General features: G+C 40.1%; 1 protein-coding gene across 6 annotated transcripts in view; it reads right to left on the minus strand.

Moving 5' to 3' along the window:
* MGAT5 (alpha-1,6-mannosylglycoprotein 6-beta-N-acetylglucosaminyltransferase) overlaps window positions 1-19873 on the minus strand; it is a 342230-nt gene that overhangs the window by 113497 nt on the left and 208860 nt on the right. For all 6 annotated transcript variants that reach the window (XM_053909465.1, XM_019454374.2, XM_019454368.2 and 3 more), the window contains 5 exons: window positions 15786-15857; window positions 13472-13633; window positions 9935-10104; window positions 6530-6664; window positions 30-163 (listed from right to left, as the gene is read on the minus strand). In XM_053909465.1, coding sequence (XP_053765440.1) covers window positions 30-163; window positions 6530-6664; window positions 9935-10104; window positions 13472-13633; window positions 15786-15857 — 673 coding nt within the window. The remainder of the gene's footprint in view (window positions 1-29; window positions 164-6529; window positions 6665-9934; window positions 10105-13471; window positions 13634-15785; window positions 15858-19873) is intronic.

A 19873-nucleotide genomic window follows, 5' to 3' on the forward strand; every position in this document is an offset into this window, starting at 1 on the left:
AAAAGCCGAGGTAAGGCATGAATACTCACGGAACATGGTATAAAACTGCTGTGGGTTCAGATTCCATTTGCCCCAGGGCGTCTTGTGGCCTTTAGACTGGGCATAGTTAGCATGGTTGAACTCTGGCTCCGTGCCAAATGAGTCCAGGACTCGGAGCATGCACCTAAAAGGAAAAAGCAATGTGGATAAAACTACAACCTTGACCCCGAAGTTCCGAAGTTAAAAGTTCTAACCCCTCCTGCAGGGACAGCCAAAAATGGACAAACACTTTTTAATTGTTTTTAATGTTTATTTATTTTTGAGAAAGAGAAATAGTGCCTGTGTGTTGGGGGGAGAGGCAGAGAGAAAGAGAGGAGACAGGGTCTCAAGTAGGTTTCACAACGACAGCAGAGAGCCCAATGTTGGGCTGGAACTCACAAACCATGAGATCGTGACCTGAGCTGAAATTGGGCACTTAACCGACTGAGCCCATGGGGTGGCCTAGTAAATACTTTTAATCAGAAACCCTACTGGGCAGGCAGTGACAGACTCCAGAATACATATACCAAACATTGCCATGTGTGACTTCTGAGCCCAAACCATTACAAGCAGATCCCATCTGCTTCAGGTTAGCGGACTAGTTACAGAAGATTGCTCAGATACCAGCAAAATAAAAAGTCCCATGATAGCTGGCATTGTAGACTGCCATGGTCCCTACTGTACCCCTAGCTAAGGCTGAGCATATCATGGTACCTAATAAGCAGTTGTTGAAGAAACAAAGAATTACCATTTTTAGAAGTGGCTTTGGTCTGAATATTTGTGTCCCTCCACCCAAATTCTTATGTTGAAATCCTAGTCCCCAAAGGTGATGGTACTGGTAGGTGGGGCTCTGGGGGTGATTAGGTCATGAAGGTGGAGCCCTCATGAATGGGATCTGTTCTTAAAAGAGATCCCAAAGAGTTCCCCTGTCCCTTCCAGCAGTTGAGGACACAGCAAGAAGTCTGAGATGTGGATGAAGGAGAGCCTCACTCAACTACGCCAGCACCTGATCTTGGACTTCAGCTTCCAGAACCGTGAGCAATAAATGTTATTTCTAAGCCACTCAGACTGTGGCATTTTGTTACAACAGCCCAGACAGACTAAGAGAGAAGTTTTAGTCTCCAGAAAGCACGTGGCATACCTTATCTCTTTCAACAGTCACTTATCATTTTCATCAATTAATAAGAGTATTTAATTTTAGGTAGAATTTAGAATCTCACTCAATAGGCAGTGTTGATTACAAGTATTTAACGGTAACAGAACATTACCCTTTTCTTCCAGAGCCTGAAGAAGTGAAATTGAAGATGTTTCATTGGCTTTTTCAGCAAAGTGTTCAAATTTGGTCAGCCCAATCTGCTCTACCACTTACTGTAAGATCTTTATGTCAAAAAAATTTTTAAAGCAGTATTTTGTGACATGAAAATTAGACGAAATTCAATTTTCAGTGTTCAAAAATGAAGTTTTCTTTGAACATAGCCATGCCTAATTGTTTACCTATGGTCTATGACTACTTTTACTCACTAACAGTTAACTTCAGTAGTTGCCACAGAGACCATGTGGCCAGCAAAGCCTAAAATATTTACTACATGGCCCTTTACAGAAAGAGCCTACCGATCACTGCTTTAGAGTACTCAGAGAGTGACCAATCCCAATCCCAAGAAAGGAATTGATGCTGAAACAGAATTTACTGAATTTGCTTACATTCATTTCATTACTGATTCTCAAAACATTAATGTAAATTTAGCTTGTGCCTGGCCAATAAAAATAGCTCTGTTTTCTGTGGTTATACATCCGCAAAACTTCTGGATGGCTATTAATGGACCAATAAACATAAAAGCAAATAAATTTTAAAACCCACATTTTAGAATCAGATAATAGCAAGTGAGTTCTAAGTATCAGATTCCGTTTATTTCTTCCTTTTCTCACTATTATGAAGGCATTCTCTCAACTTTTTTTTCTTTTACATCACTGTGTGGTTCAGAAAAATAAAATGCAAATATCAGATTGGATTTTCCAGAAAAATCAAGAGTAGACTGCCACTTTAGTGTGAGAATTTTCTCATCAGAGATCACCACCATTTGTTTAGACAAGGAAGGGAGGAAAAGGAAGAGGGCAGAAGGAAATACAAGCCGACCATACAAAATGTTTCCTTATTTTTGATTCCTGTGTGGCTCTCAAGGAACATGCTACCATTACACTGACAATTTTCACAATATCACAAAGAACGCATCTTCAGCCTGGCAGCCAAGAAGTGGACAGAAATGGAAGCCCACAGTACAGGAAAAAGAAAGCTAGGGACCCAAGAACTGACCAGTGTGTGTTTTCCCCATTCTCTGAATAGCTCGGGAACTTCCTTTACTCTTAATAAAAGATTCCCATTCCTTAACTTACATATTTTTTAATATAAAAACTTTTATGTAAAAAACAAAAAAAAAAAAAAGAAAGAAAAGAAAGGACACTTGGGTGGCTCAGTTGGTTAAGCATCCAACTATTGATTTCAGCTCCAATCATGATCTTATGGTTTATGAGATCAAGCCCTGCATTGGGCTCTGCACTGACAGCATGGAGCCTACTTGGGATTCTCTCTCTCCCCCTCCCACAAGCTCCATCACACATGCTCGCTTTCTCTCTCTCTCTCTCTCAAAATAAACATTAAAAAATTTATATAAAAATCCCTTTTTAAAATTTAAACTTCTAACATTAATTAACCCTTTAACTTATTTTTTTAAATAAGATACAAAAGCCACTGGTTGAAACCAGTGCATTTTCTTCTGTGAAAGATAGCATCATTCAGAAAACAGCAGGGATGACAGTGCTTGCTCTGTAGAAGATCGTTGGAGAAGAGTAGGACACAGAGGGACACACACTGACAGATGGAGCTGCTCAGCTCCTGTCGAAGGGCCAGGGCTGGGACTCAAAGATTACAGTGCTCTGTGCAGGCACAGTGGGGAGGAACAGGTCACCCTTATCATGAGAAACCTTTGTCTTGAAGGCTTTGGCTACTTCTACTCATTTGCAATCGACTCTAGCAGGGTATATTCCTCTCTAGCTTTGGCTTGTTATTTTAACTTTGTGTTTTATTGGTTTTATTGTGAATTTGGATCATTAAGATGAACCTGATGAGTAAAGAGGACTGGTAGGAGCCTAATGCCTGCAAGCCCAGACTTAGACACAGTGCTATTGATGTTTGGCTTCTTCCCAGCAGAAAGCCATAGAATGAATGATTGAATGTCTGAGAAACTGGCAATTCTACATCCTTATACTTAAGCTTTGATTTGGGAATCATCCATTTTTTTTAGCTGACCTGGGTTTGTTTCATAAACCAGAGGCAGGGGAATGATCTCTGTGTACGGCAGAGAAGCTTTAACATTATAGTTTTCCTTCTTCGATCACATTCTACAGCTGTGTGTTTGGAACTGGGTTTGTGCTGTTAATATTTATGTAGTTCCTCTAATGCCTTTTGTGTGTTTGAAGCATCAGGAACAGCCCGATGACTTAAAAAGATATTTGCCTTGCTGCCCGAGGCAGCTGGCCTCCTTCTAACAGGAATCGCTGCAGTAATGCCAAATGACTCCTGGAACATTCTCTTAGCTGCAAGCCACACTACTATAAGATGGACGCTCACAACTTCCTTGGCAGGACATACTTTCTACTTTGGAGTTTGATGTAAAATATGGTTTATCTTGGGGCGCCTGGCTGGCTCAGTCAGTTGAATGTTCAAGTCTTGATTTCAGCTTAGGTCATGATCCCAGGGTCATGGGATCGAGCCTCACTGAGCTCTTCACTGAGCGTGGAGCCTGCTTGGGATTCTTTCTTTCCCTCTACCCCTCTCCCCCACTCACATTCTCTCTCTAAAATAAAGCAAAAAAACCCCTTGGTATATCTTGTACTATTTGTGTTTCACTTTCCTGTGTGTCCTCAATGTCAGCTAAAAACTCATATGAAGCAAAATAGTTATGAGTTTTTCAGTCCCTAGGTATACTAGTTGCATGTAGGCATTGCAAACAGGTTTAACTGAATTTCCTGGGTCCTCACATAAACTGGACAGAATTTACAAATATTTTTCTGAACGCCTGGGTGGCTCAGTCGGTTGAGCGTCCAACTTTGGCTCAGGTCATGATCTCATAGCTCGTGGGTTCGAGCCCCGCGTTGGGCTCTGTGCTGACAGCTCAGAGCCTGGAGCCTGCTTCGAATTCTGTGTCTCCCTCTCTCTCTGTCTGCCCCTAACCCACTCACATTCTGTCTCTCTCTCAAAAATAAACAAACATTAAAAAAATTAAAAATTAAAAAAAAAGTATTTTTCCAAGATCAACAGGACTCAAGGTTTGCTCCTAAATGAAAGATCAGAGTTAATGGATTTAAGGGAAGTCATACCATCTACCATCCACAAAGATGAATTCAGACAGTCTTGAAAATATCTAATCTTCAAAAGGGAAAGAAATGGGCAAGTAACTTTCTAGAGGACCTGTTTGGTCTTTGGATGAAATCTTACCTTCATCACATAGCAAAGACCGCAGGGCCGAAGTCCTAACAGACCTCCTGCCAGCTAGTATCACTAATGTAGATAATTAATTAAAGAAAGGGAAGATAAATATTACACCCTTCCATAAAACCCCTCTGAGATGGTCCCTTCTCATCCAACAAGTTTCAAATACCCATCAGTGGTAACCATTTTAATAATGAAACAGTCCTTTTTAATTGACCTAAACACTACCACTGAGGACACTTTTCCATCCCAACAGCCCTTCTTAATGGTGAGGATATGTGAGTCTAGAGATGCCCGTAAGGTCTTGTTCCTTTTGCACATCTACCAGATGCCTGCCATTTGCTAAATGCCAGAGAACAAGAGCTCTGCTTTTCTTTCTTTCTTTTTTTTTTTTTTAATACTGAAGCTAAAAAGGGGAAAAAAATGATTATTTACTTACATGGCTTATTAACCAGAAAGAAAGATGGTTATTTCCACATAACTGAGAACAAATGTGATGAGAACATAACTGAGATGTATGAAGGTTTCAAGGAAAAAACCAAAAAGAACAGGAAAAAAGGGGTGCGGAAGGTAGAGTGTTATCCTGGCCCAAACCAAGATTCTGCTTTTGCTTTCTCATGAAACTATATCCAAAACAAAATGAAAAATACACAATCTCTTCTCAATGAATCCCTTTCCTCTGTCACTGAGTATTTCACCGCCCAGTGAGAAAAATTACAGCTACTGACAAGAAAATTCTACAGAAAATGGGTGTTTTCTCTACTGTGTTTTGGAGAAGATTCCTACTATTTTGACTTTTTATTTCTTTTGAATTTCTAAAGGACTTGCAATCTGACATAAGCTTAAAGTTAATAAATAATGTTAAACTAGAAACTAACCTGAAACAGACCTAGTTCAAGTCGTTATGGATTCAATTACTGGTTAAGTTAGAAGAACACATCAAAACATCTCTTTACCCAAAAACAATAAAAAAGAAACACATGGAGGAATTTCTAAGTCATGCTAATTGAAAGATTTTCCAAATGTTTTCTTAGGAATTTGGTTTAAACTATAGATCAACATTCACTATCAGTCAAGTGGTACTAACATCATGCTTTTTAACCAAATTTAGGTGCCACTGACACCATTAAATAAAATATGATGTTTATTTACGTTTATTGTAAACTTTGAGAGACCATAAATAAAAGTCAGTACCAGCTGTAGTAAGTGGAAGCTAACAAAAAAAGCTTGCTTCTTCAAAAATTATTATTAAATTCAAACTGGATACTTTGCCTGAGGCTGAAACTTACAGCTACACTCATTTTGTTAAAAATGCACGTAAGTGTTACAAGACATGCTGGAGGTATGGTAGCATCAAACTAAACCTTTTTTAGAAAGATTGGAAGAAAATGGAAAAATTGGTAAACTTCATTATGTAATTCACTGTTATTTAGTGCCATGCTTGTGCACGATGTAAAATCATTTCAAACAAAAAAACATGGCCCCACTCCCACACTGCAGAGAACAATGGGTTCTTCTCTGAAGTGATAAAGACATGCACTCAAGTCATGCTCAGCAGGGGTCTTGTCCTAAAAAGTGCAAGACCCCAGCATTCAGACAACATATTCACAGCTTTCTCTTCCAAAAATGACAACTGATGAGGGAAAGGCGAAGAGAAATGAGTCATCCTCTCAAATCTGAGGAGCACAAGAAGTGACATTTTCCACGTTTTATCCGAATTGTTACTTAAACAAATGAGAATGGCGTAGGCACACTGAGAGAGGTAAGCTGAGCATCAGGGAAGGTAAAGAGGAAGTTGGACCCTTTCTGTTCTCTCAAAGAAATCAGTGAAAAGAATGAATAGCCTTTGAAAGTATAAAGTCACTGTGGAAAATCTGAATTTCAATTAGGAATGAGAAACCCGCTCCACACTATCCAAAAGATAATATTTGATAAGCTTTTTCTGTCTGTAACCATGTTACCCTTGTTAAAAAAAATAAAAAATAAAATAGCTCTATAAACTTTAGGACAGCATGTAGCACTTACTGGTAGTGAACCCAGGATGGTCCAAGAGTTTTCTTGAATTGAGCAAGTCCCACAATATCAATATAAATGAGCTCAACGATTCTGTCTCCTACAGTTGGGCAGCCAGATCGGTTTCCTACAACCTTCTTCATTATTCTAGGAAAAGGGCACAAGAGAGGAAACATAAAAAAAATAATTTATTTCAAGCTAACTACACTTAGCAACATTAATACCCAAATATACCTCCCAAGAATTTTGTTGGGGAGGATGGCATAGCCTGTCCCAATCTGCTGCCTATCCAAATTCTACCCACTCATCAAGGCCTATCCAGAGTCCAGATTCTGACTCTGGCAAAAGCAAATGGTGAGGCGCACGCACACACACACACACACACACACACACACACACACACACACACACACACACACTTTGAAACTAAGGAAGAGCTGGTTCTGAATCTGTCTCTACTATCTAAATCCACTAGCAGCTGTGAGATTTCAGACAAGTCACTAACTTCTCTGGGTCTTTCCTTCTCATCAAAAACAAACAAACAAACAAAAAACCCCAACCTACCACAAAACAGGATTTGTTACAGAAAAGACAGTAAGATAGCAACCTGTCAGAGATTCTTTGGGTGGTTACATGAGGCATTAAGTAGAAAGTGCCTAATGTATATCAGATACTCGTTGAGTTGTGACTCTCACTTTCCCCCACATAATCTGTTCTCATTACTCCAGACCATACTGACCTCCTAAATGTCCATTTCTAGATGCTACAATATAAACTTCTATACTGTCTTATATTGTTTCCTATTTTTTTTTCTGTGTCAAATTTTCCTTCCAAGTAGACTGTATTACATACCTGGCACCATGGTTTATGGTTTTTCACTACCCTTTCTTCCATCCACCCATCTCCTCACCCATCCATAGAAACCCACCCTTGCATTGAGAGCACCCACGTACCTGATCGTATGCCAACTTCAGATGCGGGAGAAAAAAGTGCTAACCAAACTACACTGCCATTCATCCAAACATCAGCCATCACTGGTGCCTTTTATCCCTGCTCACACCGCATAACTGTCCTTCACCGAATTATGGCGGTCCTACTTCAAAGGAGGGCTCTGCTCTGCAGCTCCACACTGACACTGCTTCAGGCACCCTTTGCCTGTCATCTGGCCTACTGACCTTACGAGGCTGTGTATTTCTTCCCGAGAATTTGAAAATACTTCTGTACACAGCCAGGTAGTGAATCCTCTCATCTTTGCAGACTACATGTTCTCTGCCTCAACTCGGCCCTCATAGAATAAAAGCAGTCTTAGGCAATACATAAACAAACCATCTGTGTGGCTGTGTTCCCATGGAAACTTAGTAACAAAAACAGGCAGAGGACTGCATTTGGCCCGCTGAGCCAGAGTTGGTAGACTCCTGGTCCACCTTGTCTCTTTAGGGGTTCCCAAACTTGTCTGCACATTGGCATTACCTGGAGACATCAAGATACTCATGCCTGTGTCCTATCCCCAAAGATTGTGATTTAATTAGTCTGGGACATAGTCTGGGCTCTGGGAGTCTATAAAGATCCCCAGGTGATTCTAATGTGCAGGCATATTCAGGAACCGCTGCTCTATGTTGTGCCCATAATTCTCTTCTTAAATAAAACACATCTGGTCCCATCACCAATGCTTAAAGACCTCTATAGACTTCTTGACCAACAAATTAAGTCTCTGCCTGGTAGGCCCTTTTTAAGCCTTTTCTGATCTCCCTAGGAAGCACTTGTCCCTAGGGATCCCACATTCTCCATTTATTCACCCATTCATTCATTCATTCACCCCATCTCTCATTTGCTCAGTAAATAGTCACGAGCATCCAATGGGTGCCAGGCACTATTCTAGGTGCCACATACACCATAGTGAGCAATATTGAGTTTCTGCACTCCCTTAGCTTACATTCTAGCATTCATGCCTCAATTAGTACTAATCACAGTGCAATTAGTGTAATTATTATATAATATATTAGCTATGATTACCAAAAGACTGGCATTTCCTTGAACACATGCTGGTCATCTCCTTACATCTCAGAGCAAGAACTAGTCCACAGAGAGCACTAATGAACAACTACTGAATGTACGAATGCATCTACTTCATGGGTCATGTATACAACATGTTTTAAAGTAAGCAGGAGGCAGCACGTGGAAGGGACAAGGGTGGTGTTTAGGGGTTCAGAAGATCTCAGGTTGATCTAGATCCGAAAGAAGCATTGTAGTACAGTGGTCAAGAACACAGTCATAGGATAAAACTCAAATCCTAGCTCTCTCACATGTTTTCCACGTGACCTTGAAAACCTCAGTTTCCTCATCTTTGAAATGCAGAAAGCAATGGCACTTATTTCCAAAAGTTTGTGCTAAGGGCTGAGTAATATAGAATACATGAAATGCTCAGTATCTGATGCACAGTAGGTGCTTGACAAATGTTGACTGTTACCAGTCATCATCAATATTCCAGTTGTCATAACTGTTGACACTGCACTAACTAATGCCCTTATCATGGTTTTAGCATATAGAACTCATTTAAAATATGACACTGTATCATCTTGCTGATATTATTGCTTTCACCTCAACACTGCCACGTATCAGGTGTGTGGACTTTGGACCTAACACATGTGGCCTCTCCGGGCATCAGTATCCTGGACAATAAAGTAGACGCAGGGTGGGATATATTTTAACACCCTTCCAGCTCTAGAATGTTCTTTCAAGGCATTTCATCTGGAACATTTGACACTGCAACACAATCACTTGGCTGCTGGGTAGAAAGTCTCCGTGGGCAGCTATCCAAAAGGAGTGAAGGGGGCTATAAGCATTCCTGCCTAGCCAGCTGTGTCAATCTAAAAAGAGATTAAGAGAGGGCTAAAGCCAGAAGTAGGTTTCAGTGAAACAGAAAAGCCAGGTAGAGTGAACAGAGTCAGACTAGAAAGTTGGCTTTACTGAAAAAAAGGATGGAATCAGAGCTTTCAAGAAACTCATTCTACCCAAATTAAATTATAAAAAAGGAATCTGCTCTGTTTTAAGATTTAGAAAGCTTGAAGTTGAGTAGGGAGTGGTATGAATTTCAGCAAGAGACAGGGAATTAGGAAAGTCAATAATGTTTTGTGGTGCACATGTTGGAAGCACCTGTAATAGCAAAGAATAAGCTCCTTAGTTTGAATTTTCTGGCATTCATTTATGAAGCCTCTGGAGCCTGCAGCTACAATGAAAACATATTATCTTTTTCACAGTGTATGTATTTAGCTCCTGAAAATAATCTTCTTATCTCCTGTTTAGTGAATTATCACTTTCATTTTCCTCCACAAGAAATTACACACTAATAGAGGGCTTTAAGAGTTTACAATTTCTTTTTTGTATTCTGATTTTAAAATTGAAAAGTAATCTCCTTACTCCTTGAGCTCAGCCAGTGAAGCTGAAATCCTAATGTCATGGCCCAGTAAGTACAGAGATGTAATTAAATCACTCCACTGAACTAATTCACCAAGAGGGCCACCACTGAAAGCTGTCTCTGCTATCTTAAATCCAGATTCCTTAGTCAGGAGTCCCAGGTGAACAAGGACCTGAAAAAAACAAAACAAAGGAGAGGCATATATTGATTCCTACTGAACCGAGTACAAACTCCATAGTAACACACCAAAAGCAATCAACCAATTCTAAAGTATTGTTTACGTTCTAATGAAATAATGTGCCGTAACATTTTTCTAGAAAGTACCCCAAAAATGGAAGGAAATAAAGTCACTACTGCCCTTTCTATGGCTATGAATAGGAGATATGGACAATCTGTTTTGAAAAATAAGGATATATTTGGAGAATCAGAATTAATGGAGAGTAAGCCAGAGCAATAAAATATCGTTTTAACAACATTGGGTTTTTTTTTTTCCCCACAGTTGGGATATTTTTAAGGTTTTAACATAAAAAATTTCAAACATATCCCAAATCAGACATGACAATGTAGTCAATTCCAACATACTCATCACATAAATTTCACAGTTATTAACTTATGGCAAATCTTATTTAATGTATACCCTTCATTTTCTCCCAACCACTATAGCTTATGGTGAAGCAAATCCTAGAGAAGATACCCTTTCATCTGCAAATATTTCAGTTTGTATCTCTAGAAGGAAAAAATCTTCAGTTAAAAATATAACGGTAACATCACTATCACCCCTAAAAAATTATTAATTCCTTGATATCATTCATTTTCCGGCTAATGTTTATACTTCCTCAACTGTTCCTTTTTTTTTTTTTTTCTCCCAAGGGCAGTTTTTAAGTCAGAAGTCAAATAAAGTACATAAACTGTTAATTGTCTCATTTACGTCTTAGGCTTCTTTAACCCCATCCTTTGGGGGTGGGGAGAGTTGTCATTTATTTGTCCAAGGGACTGGGTAGTATTTCCAGTAGAGTCTCTTACACTTTGGATTTTGCTGATTATACACCAGACTCTTCCATCCCTTGTATTTATAGTAAATTAGTAATTAGATCTGCAGGCCTGATCAAACTCACATTGGATGCTTCTGGCAATACTACTGCATCGGTAGTGCTGTGTACTTCCGTCAGTGGGGACATCGTGTGTCTCTGGTGATGTTAGCAGCTACTGATGATCACTAACTAGATGCATTAATCCACAGGGGTCACAAAATGGTCATATTCTATCACTCCTTCTGTACTTACTAGCTAAAACATCCCCCTCTCCATCAACTATTTGGTTCTGTTGAAGTACAGTTTACATAGAAAAAGCCTGGTGAAGTGACTCTTGCCCTTCACTTACCGGTTTTTAAATTACCAATTTGCTCTTTAGCATACTCTAAAGACCATCAGTGAAATTTTTTAAAGGTGTCATTATCAAATCATGGATAGAAGTATATTTGATGTGTTTCAATAAACCGTAGTTATAATCCTTATGGATTATCACATTGTCCCTTCTTGCCAATGGGAGGCTGTTCAAGTTGACTTCTAAGTTCTTCTGACATAGTTCTAGTAGGCTTGGAGAGTTACTTTGCTCTCTGGTATGACAGGTGTCCCAAGCTCATCATGTACAACTTCTATCTCAGACCTTCACCAACAATTTTTCCAAGAACCTCTTATACCATCCAGTGGAGATGATATCTAAAGTTCAAGGTCTGGAGCCTAGGGGACTCTGGTTTGTCAGTGTCCATAGCCTTTTTCGATGGACATAGCTGGAAATTTATTTCTCCTCCAGGATAAAACAAATCATAAATTCATTCTGGTACTTCCCCTTCAAACTCAGGATTACAGGATCTTTACATAACATTACCTTACATATGTTATTTCCTCTCTCCCACACTGAAAATCCCACTTCTCAAGGATACTAACTTAAGTATTTTGCTTTATTCTAATATGCTCAAAGGATTCACTATTAGAATATCGACACCATCACCAATTACACAATTAGTAAAACTCTTAAAATATTTTGCAGTTTTTTGGTCCTTTGTGATACTCCTTCAGAAATGCTGACTGACTGTGTTCTAGTCACTAAGAACAGCCCTTCTCCGTGTGTTTACTGCAAAACTGAGTATGTAGTCAGTTCATGTTTTCTTTTCCTAGTAATTTTTAGGTACGGTTTTCTTGTAGTGAAATTTTGTTTTACACCATGTAAAATGCTTCTAGCACCAAATCTACAAAGTAAGATGTGTTTAGATAAGTCTAGTTTCTATGCCTCCATGCTAGTCCCTCTTTCCCCATATTTGACCCTTTTTATTGTGGTACAACATATGCTAACACAAAATTTAACGTTTTAATAATTTTTAGGTGTATAGGTGAGTGGCATTAAATACATCTACAATGTTGTGTAACCAACACCATTATCCATCTCCTTTATTTTTAATTTCATGGTTTATCCTTCTATTTTTAACAATATGAGGAAGCATAAATGTAATATTATATATAGGTCATGTGTGCGTATGTACAAAACTTTACGTATACTTGCAGGTATACAGATATATACAATTCTTCTTTTAAAAATAATGTTCACATTTCTCCACCTAATATTTATTCCTCCAACAATATATCCTAGAGATTATTGCATAGGATTATATAAAAATACTCTATTTCTCACAGCTCACCTGGAATTTGGATCTCATACTCTTCTACAGAGGACTATTTGGTACCTGAACATTTGGAACGGCTGTCTCATAAACTCAAAGAATCTAAATGGAAGCAATAAAGTATGACTTGGGGTTCCGCAAGTTCATCTGTATTTCCTTTTCTTGAGGATATCAAATTAGCCAAATTAGGAATACCAAAGTCATTTTTAATTAATTTTTATATGCGGATACTAAAGACTGTTTAATTTGCTCTGCTGTTTGTCATCTGAACAGTTAATCTAAAGCCAAGGCCACTGAACCTATAACTAACAGGGTATAAAATCCTTCACGCTCAGGGTTATTCCAGAGGTTTTCGAATAAAGTCTTGGTGAACTTCAAACAAACTGCCTCTAGTTTAATTGACAGCATCTCTCTCTCTCAGGAACATAAGCCCACTGTAACCCAACGTAGCAGCAGTGGAACTCACCAGTTGCCCAAACCCCAGAACTGACAAATACCCCAAACAGGAGACTGCTGTTATAATGGAACAGCCCGCTCTCCAAGGCTGTACCTGGGTCGAGCCAAGAGGGTTAAGTCTCCTGATGCCATAGGAGGAGACAGTCAGGATGGTTCAGAGGGAAATCTTACAGGCAGAGATTCCTGCTTGGCTTCACCCAAAAAACATGTGTGCTGGTCCCTGGTAAGCAGGATTATTTTAACTGGGGAGAGGAAAGCCCAAAAATGGCTGTACAAGACACTGAGCAGATTCACCCTGAGGGAATATCACTGGAGACATGACATTCCTCTTAGTCTTGTTTCCAAGCAAAATCCGATTTTAAAAGAAAACTGGCATCTAACTGAACTGAATTAATCAGAAGCTCACTTTCTTCCGCTTTCTCTTTTCAAGATTCTGCTTTTCTGCCAGGGACTTGATTGCTTGGATCCATGCATCAGCCATTCGCCGGATCCGGAGTCTCATCCACCGGAATTCTTCATGCTTTTTCATCATGCTGTAGAGAATATTAAAATCTGTACGGATTTCCGCCTAGAAACAAAAATTTAATAAAAAATGAACAGAAGATAAAAAGTCAGAAAGCATAATAGTTGTCATGATGTGACATTTGAAAACTTGAAAGAGATAGTCAATTAAATATAGGGCTTCAAAAGTGAGGCTTGTCTGCTGCACAGCTTTACTTTAAGGCTCCAGGATTACAAATTAAAGGCCCCTGACTGCTGATATGCTGTAAGGGACATCATTAAAAAATTAGCAATTGAGAAAGGCAGCACAGTCATTGCAAAGCCCTGGGTTATATTACAATGCCTTTTTATTTTATTTTTTTTTACAAATGGTATGCTTGATGTACCTTGAAATTCTCCACACCTGAATTTATCACCCCTTGGATTTACTGAGAGGCAGCAGACTCCAGGAAAAAGTAAAATCAATTCATAACAGGCTTGTTGGCATTATGGGGGTGCCAAAAAGCCTTCTTGTGTCCATAAAGTTAAGCAGGGGACAAATGCTCATCTTACAGTTTTGTCCCAGTCCCAAACAAACAAAAGTTCATTATTTTCTAAGGACTTTAAAAGCCAGGAATACCATTTTCCTACTACAGCTAAATAAAATTTAAAATTCAGGAGGCACCTGAGTGGCTCAGTCGGTTAAGCATCCGACTTCGGCTCAAGTCATGGTCTCACGGTCCGTGAGTTCGAGCCCTGCGTCAGGCTCTGTGCTGACAGCTCAGAGTCTGGAGCCTGCTTCAGATTCTGTGTCTCCCTCTCTCTCTGCCCCTCCCCCACTCATACTCTGTCTCTCTCTCTCTCTCAAAAATAAATAAACATTTAAAAAAATTTAAAAATAAAAACATAAAATTTAAAATTCAGGACAGAATAATTTAAAAGCCAGGAAGAACATTTTTCTAATGTAGTTGGATACAACCAGTGACTGAAATAACAGAAAAACAGTAACACTTGTATTTATTTCATCTAACATGTAGAACATGCTAACTCCCTCTCTCAGGAGTCATCACACTTCATTCTCAAAACTCACCTGATCCCTCCTTGACCCAGCCATCTCCCAAGATTCTCACGGTCTACAGCATGGGTCAGCAAACTGTGGCTTGGGGGCCAGATCCTCATCCTCCTTGCTGCCTATTTTGGTAACCTAAAGTTCCACTGGAACATGGCCATGCCTGCTCATTTATATCCTGTCTATGCTGCCCTCTGCACTCAAGGTCAGAACTAAGCCATTCCAACAGAGACCTTACAGCCTGGTAAGATGAACATATTTACCATCTGGTCTTTTTAAAAAAAAAATTTTTTTTTAACGTTTATTTATTTTTGAGACAGGGAGAGACACAGCATGAACAGGGGAGGGTCAGAGAGAGGGAGACACAGAATCTGAAGCAGGCTCCAGGCTCTGAGCTGTCAGCACAGAGCCCGACGCAGGGCTAGAACTCACAGACCGCGAGATCATGACCTGAGCCGAAGTCGGCCACTTAAGCGACTGAGCCACCCAGGCGCCCCTACCATCTGGTCTTTTACAGAAAAACTCCGCTGATCCCTGGTTTAAAGAATAAAGACTTAAGCTTTTGGGGTGGCACAGAAAACCTTTCACAGTCACTCGTGATCTTCTCAATCTCATCTTCCCCCAAACCATCTTCATCCAAACCCCTATGGCCTCGTCCACTGAACCATGCTCTACTCCCTGAAAACCAACCCTTCACGTGCACCTTTCTACTGCACATCAGATACACCTTCCTCTCCCTGATCTACTATGAACTCACTCATCATTTGGAATTCAGCTCTAAAGACACTGTCTCTTTTTGGACCCGTCCTAAGCCCTGAAGGCTAAAATCATCGCTTCCACATTCATTTCCACCGGACTGTCATTCAGCATTCGCACGGGTGCGGACATTGTTTTCAACCATCACCTTCATTAGGTCACACAGCGCCCCCACATCTGGCACCAGGTCTTATTCCTATGGGTAGCATATCACTCAGGAACCCTCAGATAATTGCTCAATAAACAGACACTACGGCTTAACTGATTTGACCATCCAAATTTGCACAGGCCTGCGGATACAAGTTCTTCAGGTTACCATTATTTCAGGTTACAGTTGGCATTTCTAGAAGACTTCACACGTATTACTTAGCATCAGAACCACATTGTAAGCCTAGTTCCCAACAACCCAACTCACCAATGAATTATGATCAGCTTCTTCATAGGGATTTTTTGCTCTCCAAGGTAAATGAGGACACCAGTTTTCAACCTGAAAAATACATCGGAGACATTAAGTATGCTGGTTCACCTGGAAATGAATTCATGTACGAACAAAGCACCACACACCCTTCCTGGCACATGGAGCACTACATTTAAGTGGTTATTACTACTATCAGTCAGACTTTCATGATTTCAGCTAGTAGTACAGAGACAGGTGCCCCCTCAGACGAAACAATAATAGCAAAGGTCTTGTGGAGCCCACAGTCCACACTTTACATCTGTCCTTCAAAGTACTTCACAGCGACTGATTCCTTCACCGGGTAAGCCTCACGTGTCTCCACCAGAAGGAGAGGGGGTCTTACAGCAGAAAGGGACAAGACTGAGATTGCAGGGGAATGAGAATGGAAGGCAGGAATGATTCATTATCTGCTGTGGCATGTCTGGAAAGGAAACAGCAGGGCATTTTAGGCACGGAGCTCAATCTTTTATCTCAGAATTAGGAAAGCAGCTGATCGTTTAAGGCTAATTGATCAAGGCTTTCCCTCATTTTATGGCTGTTCACTGCACACTATCTCATCTCAAGGAAGAAGATGGTAAAAACTATTGGAGAAAGAGATCACAGGAAAAAGGATAAAAAAAAAAAAACCCTCAGTAATCTTGTGAGAGCCATTCTAGAAGATGGACTGCTCTGTCAAATGCACAAAAGTTGAGAGAGTTGGGGGAAAGAGGAAAAGGTTTTACAGAAATTACTTCAAAAAGGTTATGGAAGAAAAGTAGGCAAAAATCACCATTTCTAATAAAAGAAAAAAGAGAACTGCACTGACTAATCTTGCTGGCCATACAATTCCAAGGTGGCACGTTACCCACGTACAAATATGCAGTGAGATTATTAAAAGATGGCTAAGAAAGAGCCATGTAAAGTATTTTTTTCTACAATTTTTCTCTGGTGAGATGGACTTGTAGGAACAGAGCAAGTGGGCAGGGGGCACTCGGAGGGCCAGCGAGCAGGCAGGTACACGTACGGCCACTGCCTTGGAGATCAGTGACACAGGCTCGGTCGGGATGGTCTGCCCTCCAGCCCTGGGTGTGTTTTCAAATAAACACAGCAGTTTCCCTAATCTAGAAATTGCTCTTAATGCAAGGTGATTTTTACTATGACCAAAATAACTGGGTGATTTGCATAAAGCCATCTGCCGCTGCAAATGAAGTGAAAGCAGTAAGTGGAGGGGAACAAAGCTTGGGGGAGGGTGGAATCCCTGGATAGGAAAAGAGCAATATTCTCTTTTTTTTCTTGTGGCATAAAATTAGACTCTACCATATTTGTGAATGACTTCAGAGACTCAAAAGGACTCCCCAGGAGGAAAGCTGAAATGGGCTTCTACTCATAAAATACGAAAATACTAGCTTGCCTTGGATGCCCGTGTCTAATTACGGAGACCTTACAGCAATATCACCAGGAGAAGCAATATCTGGAGCTCCACAAATGTGAAAAATGAGGCAAAATCAGCCGAAAAGCAGCCTGCAAGCAGATGAAGCCTCAGCTGGTCCCAGCAGCAGTGCAAACATCTGTACCTTGTATTCTTAGAGCAGAATGAATTATTTAATTCAAATTAAATTTTTGTAAATGCACTAAATAAAACATTGCTAGAAGCATATTTGCAACGTGAAGGCTTCGAATGGACCGCAGCTAGCATTTTCCACTGTGAGAGCTTCATCCTCATATAAGAAGGATGACGAGCAACCAGAGCACAGATCTGAAGTCAGCCTCACACTAAGTCAGTCACAAAATGTTCACAGCAACACGTCAGGATAAAAAATTTCCCCACAAATAGCATAATAGGGAAAGATGAAACAAGACGATGAATAAAGAAAGTCAACCGAAAGGAGAAGGATTAGGGAGACGAGATACTGATAAAGGAGAACACATTCCCTCCTCACTCTTCCGTCCTAAAAAGAACCTTCCAAAACTCCCTCTGATGCAAATACTGTCCAAGGTGATCTTCTGAAATATGACTTCACTACAGAATATTCAAAACTTTAATTCCTCTTTGAAACTGATCATCCATCTCACTTCTTGTTACTCTAAATCACTGGGTAATATTTTGCAAGGCTTCAAGGGCATCCCTGAAAGTGCAGAATATGGAGTCAGTGTATTGTAGCTTTTAGCAAGGAATCTTTCTGCTACATGTTCACTCGTAATGGAGGACAAACCAATCATGAACATCCTGACACCTAATGAAGATAGTGGGGTTTTAAGGTTGCTGTTTTTGTACACAGTGATAGGGTGACTGGCCAACAAAATAATTAAATTATACATAAACCTATTTCTCCATGGGGAGAAAAAAACACTTTTTTTCCCCCTGAAACCTCAGAGGATTACCAAGATTGGAAGCAAGCCAGTACTGGCAATAACTCTAAGTACTGAAACAAACAGCCTTCAAATGAGCAACATTTTCCTAAATAAGAGTGTCATTAATAACACTCAGGGAAAATCTTGCTCAAGGCTAATAACTCAACCTCCTAATCCCTAATTTTGTTTTCTGCCTGATTTACCTGGGGCCGTTTAAGGAGTCTAACCCCCTAGCAGGGCATCCTACCAAGAAAGCTGGACCCCAGCATGAGCCCACCGCTTTCCTGCTGTGGATGACTTCTAGTCCATTCTTACCAACTCTTCTGTTCTCAGAACCCTCAGGGCCTGCATCGGCCTGCTCCCTTTTCCCACCCATTCCTTTGGCCATACCTTTCTAACTGTGACCCTGGGGGCCCTCCCTGGGACAGGATTTTGTATTTGCCCTGGGAGCAGGAACGCAGGATGTGGCACTGTCCACTCCCACCCCTGCCTGGCTCCTGGGCACTGGGGAGCTCTTCCTCACGCCCATTTCCAAGGATAGTCCGCAAGTCACCACAGCACGTCTAAGAACTGAAAACCACCTGAGTTCATGGCAGTAGGCACACAAAAATCAATAGAGGGGCCAAACCATTACTCAAATAACCTTCAATTTGAAGGCAAACTCCTTTCACAGAACCAATCTTTTTAACACACTATCTTCAGGCCACAAAATGAAGAGGAAGGAAAAACAGAAAAAGACCAACCACGCTAGAAATTTGGAATGTTAAAATGTATTCCACAGAGAGGGACCTATAAATCACCTTTCTGGAATGAGGAGATACAAAATTAACTGATTTGATTTTTGACATGCCCCCTCCCAATGATGTAAAATTCTTTGACCTGAGAAGGTTTTGCAGCTTAATCACACACAATGTGAATAAAAACAAAGGCCCTCAACGGCTCAAGTAGGTCACGCTCACTTTCAAGGTCTGTAGTAGAATGGACAATTCATTATACTTAAGAAAAAAGAAATTGCTGGTAGATACATTTACAACTCAAGTTAGATTTTATATATTTACTTTTTTAATGTTTACTTTTGAAAGAGAGAGATAGAGAAAGAAAATGAGCAGGGGAGGGGCAGAGAGAGAGAGGGAGAAACCAATCAGAAGCAGGCTCCAGGCTCTGAGCTGTCAACACAAAACCCGACCTGGGGCTCGAACTCACAGACTGCCAGATCATGACCTGAGCCAAAGTTGGATGCTTAACCGACTGAGCCACCCAGGTGCCCCTTGAGTTAGATCTTACAAGAGAGAAAAGAAGTAATAAGATTACAGCAAAAACTAATAGGAGATTTAACACACAGATGCATGTATTTATGCATAACTGGTATAACTCTTTATAGTAACGTTCTACTCTTCTGAAAGAATAATGATGAGGCACTGTTACAGCCTCTTCTCTTGTGATTAATGTGAAGTGTTTTGCTCTAATGGATCACTGACATATAGAATTTCACGCTGTATTTTTCAGATAGTAAGTGCAATCAAAATTAAATGAGAAAAGTGCATAAGAAAGGTGAGCTTATCTCTGGATGATGGTGTTATGGGTGCTTTTCATTTTCTTCTTTATGCTAATCTGCACACGATGATTTTTTATAATGAATGTTTATTAATAGAATAATTTTTAAAGGAATGACATTATACAAGCATACATTTACTGAAGGTTTATAATAAGTGAAG

Source organism: Panthera pardus, unplaced genomic scaffold (genome assembly GCF_024362965.1).
Source record: "Panthera pardus isolate Hobbes unplaced genomic scaffold, ASM2436296v1 HiC_scaffold_10, whole genome shotgun sequence".
NCBI classification, from domain to species: Eukaryota; Metazoa; Chordata; class Mammalia; order Carnivora; family Felidae; genus Panthera; species Panthera pardus.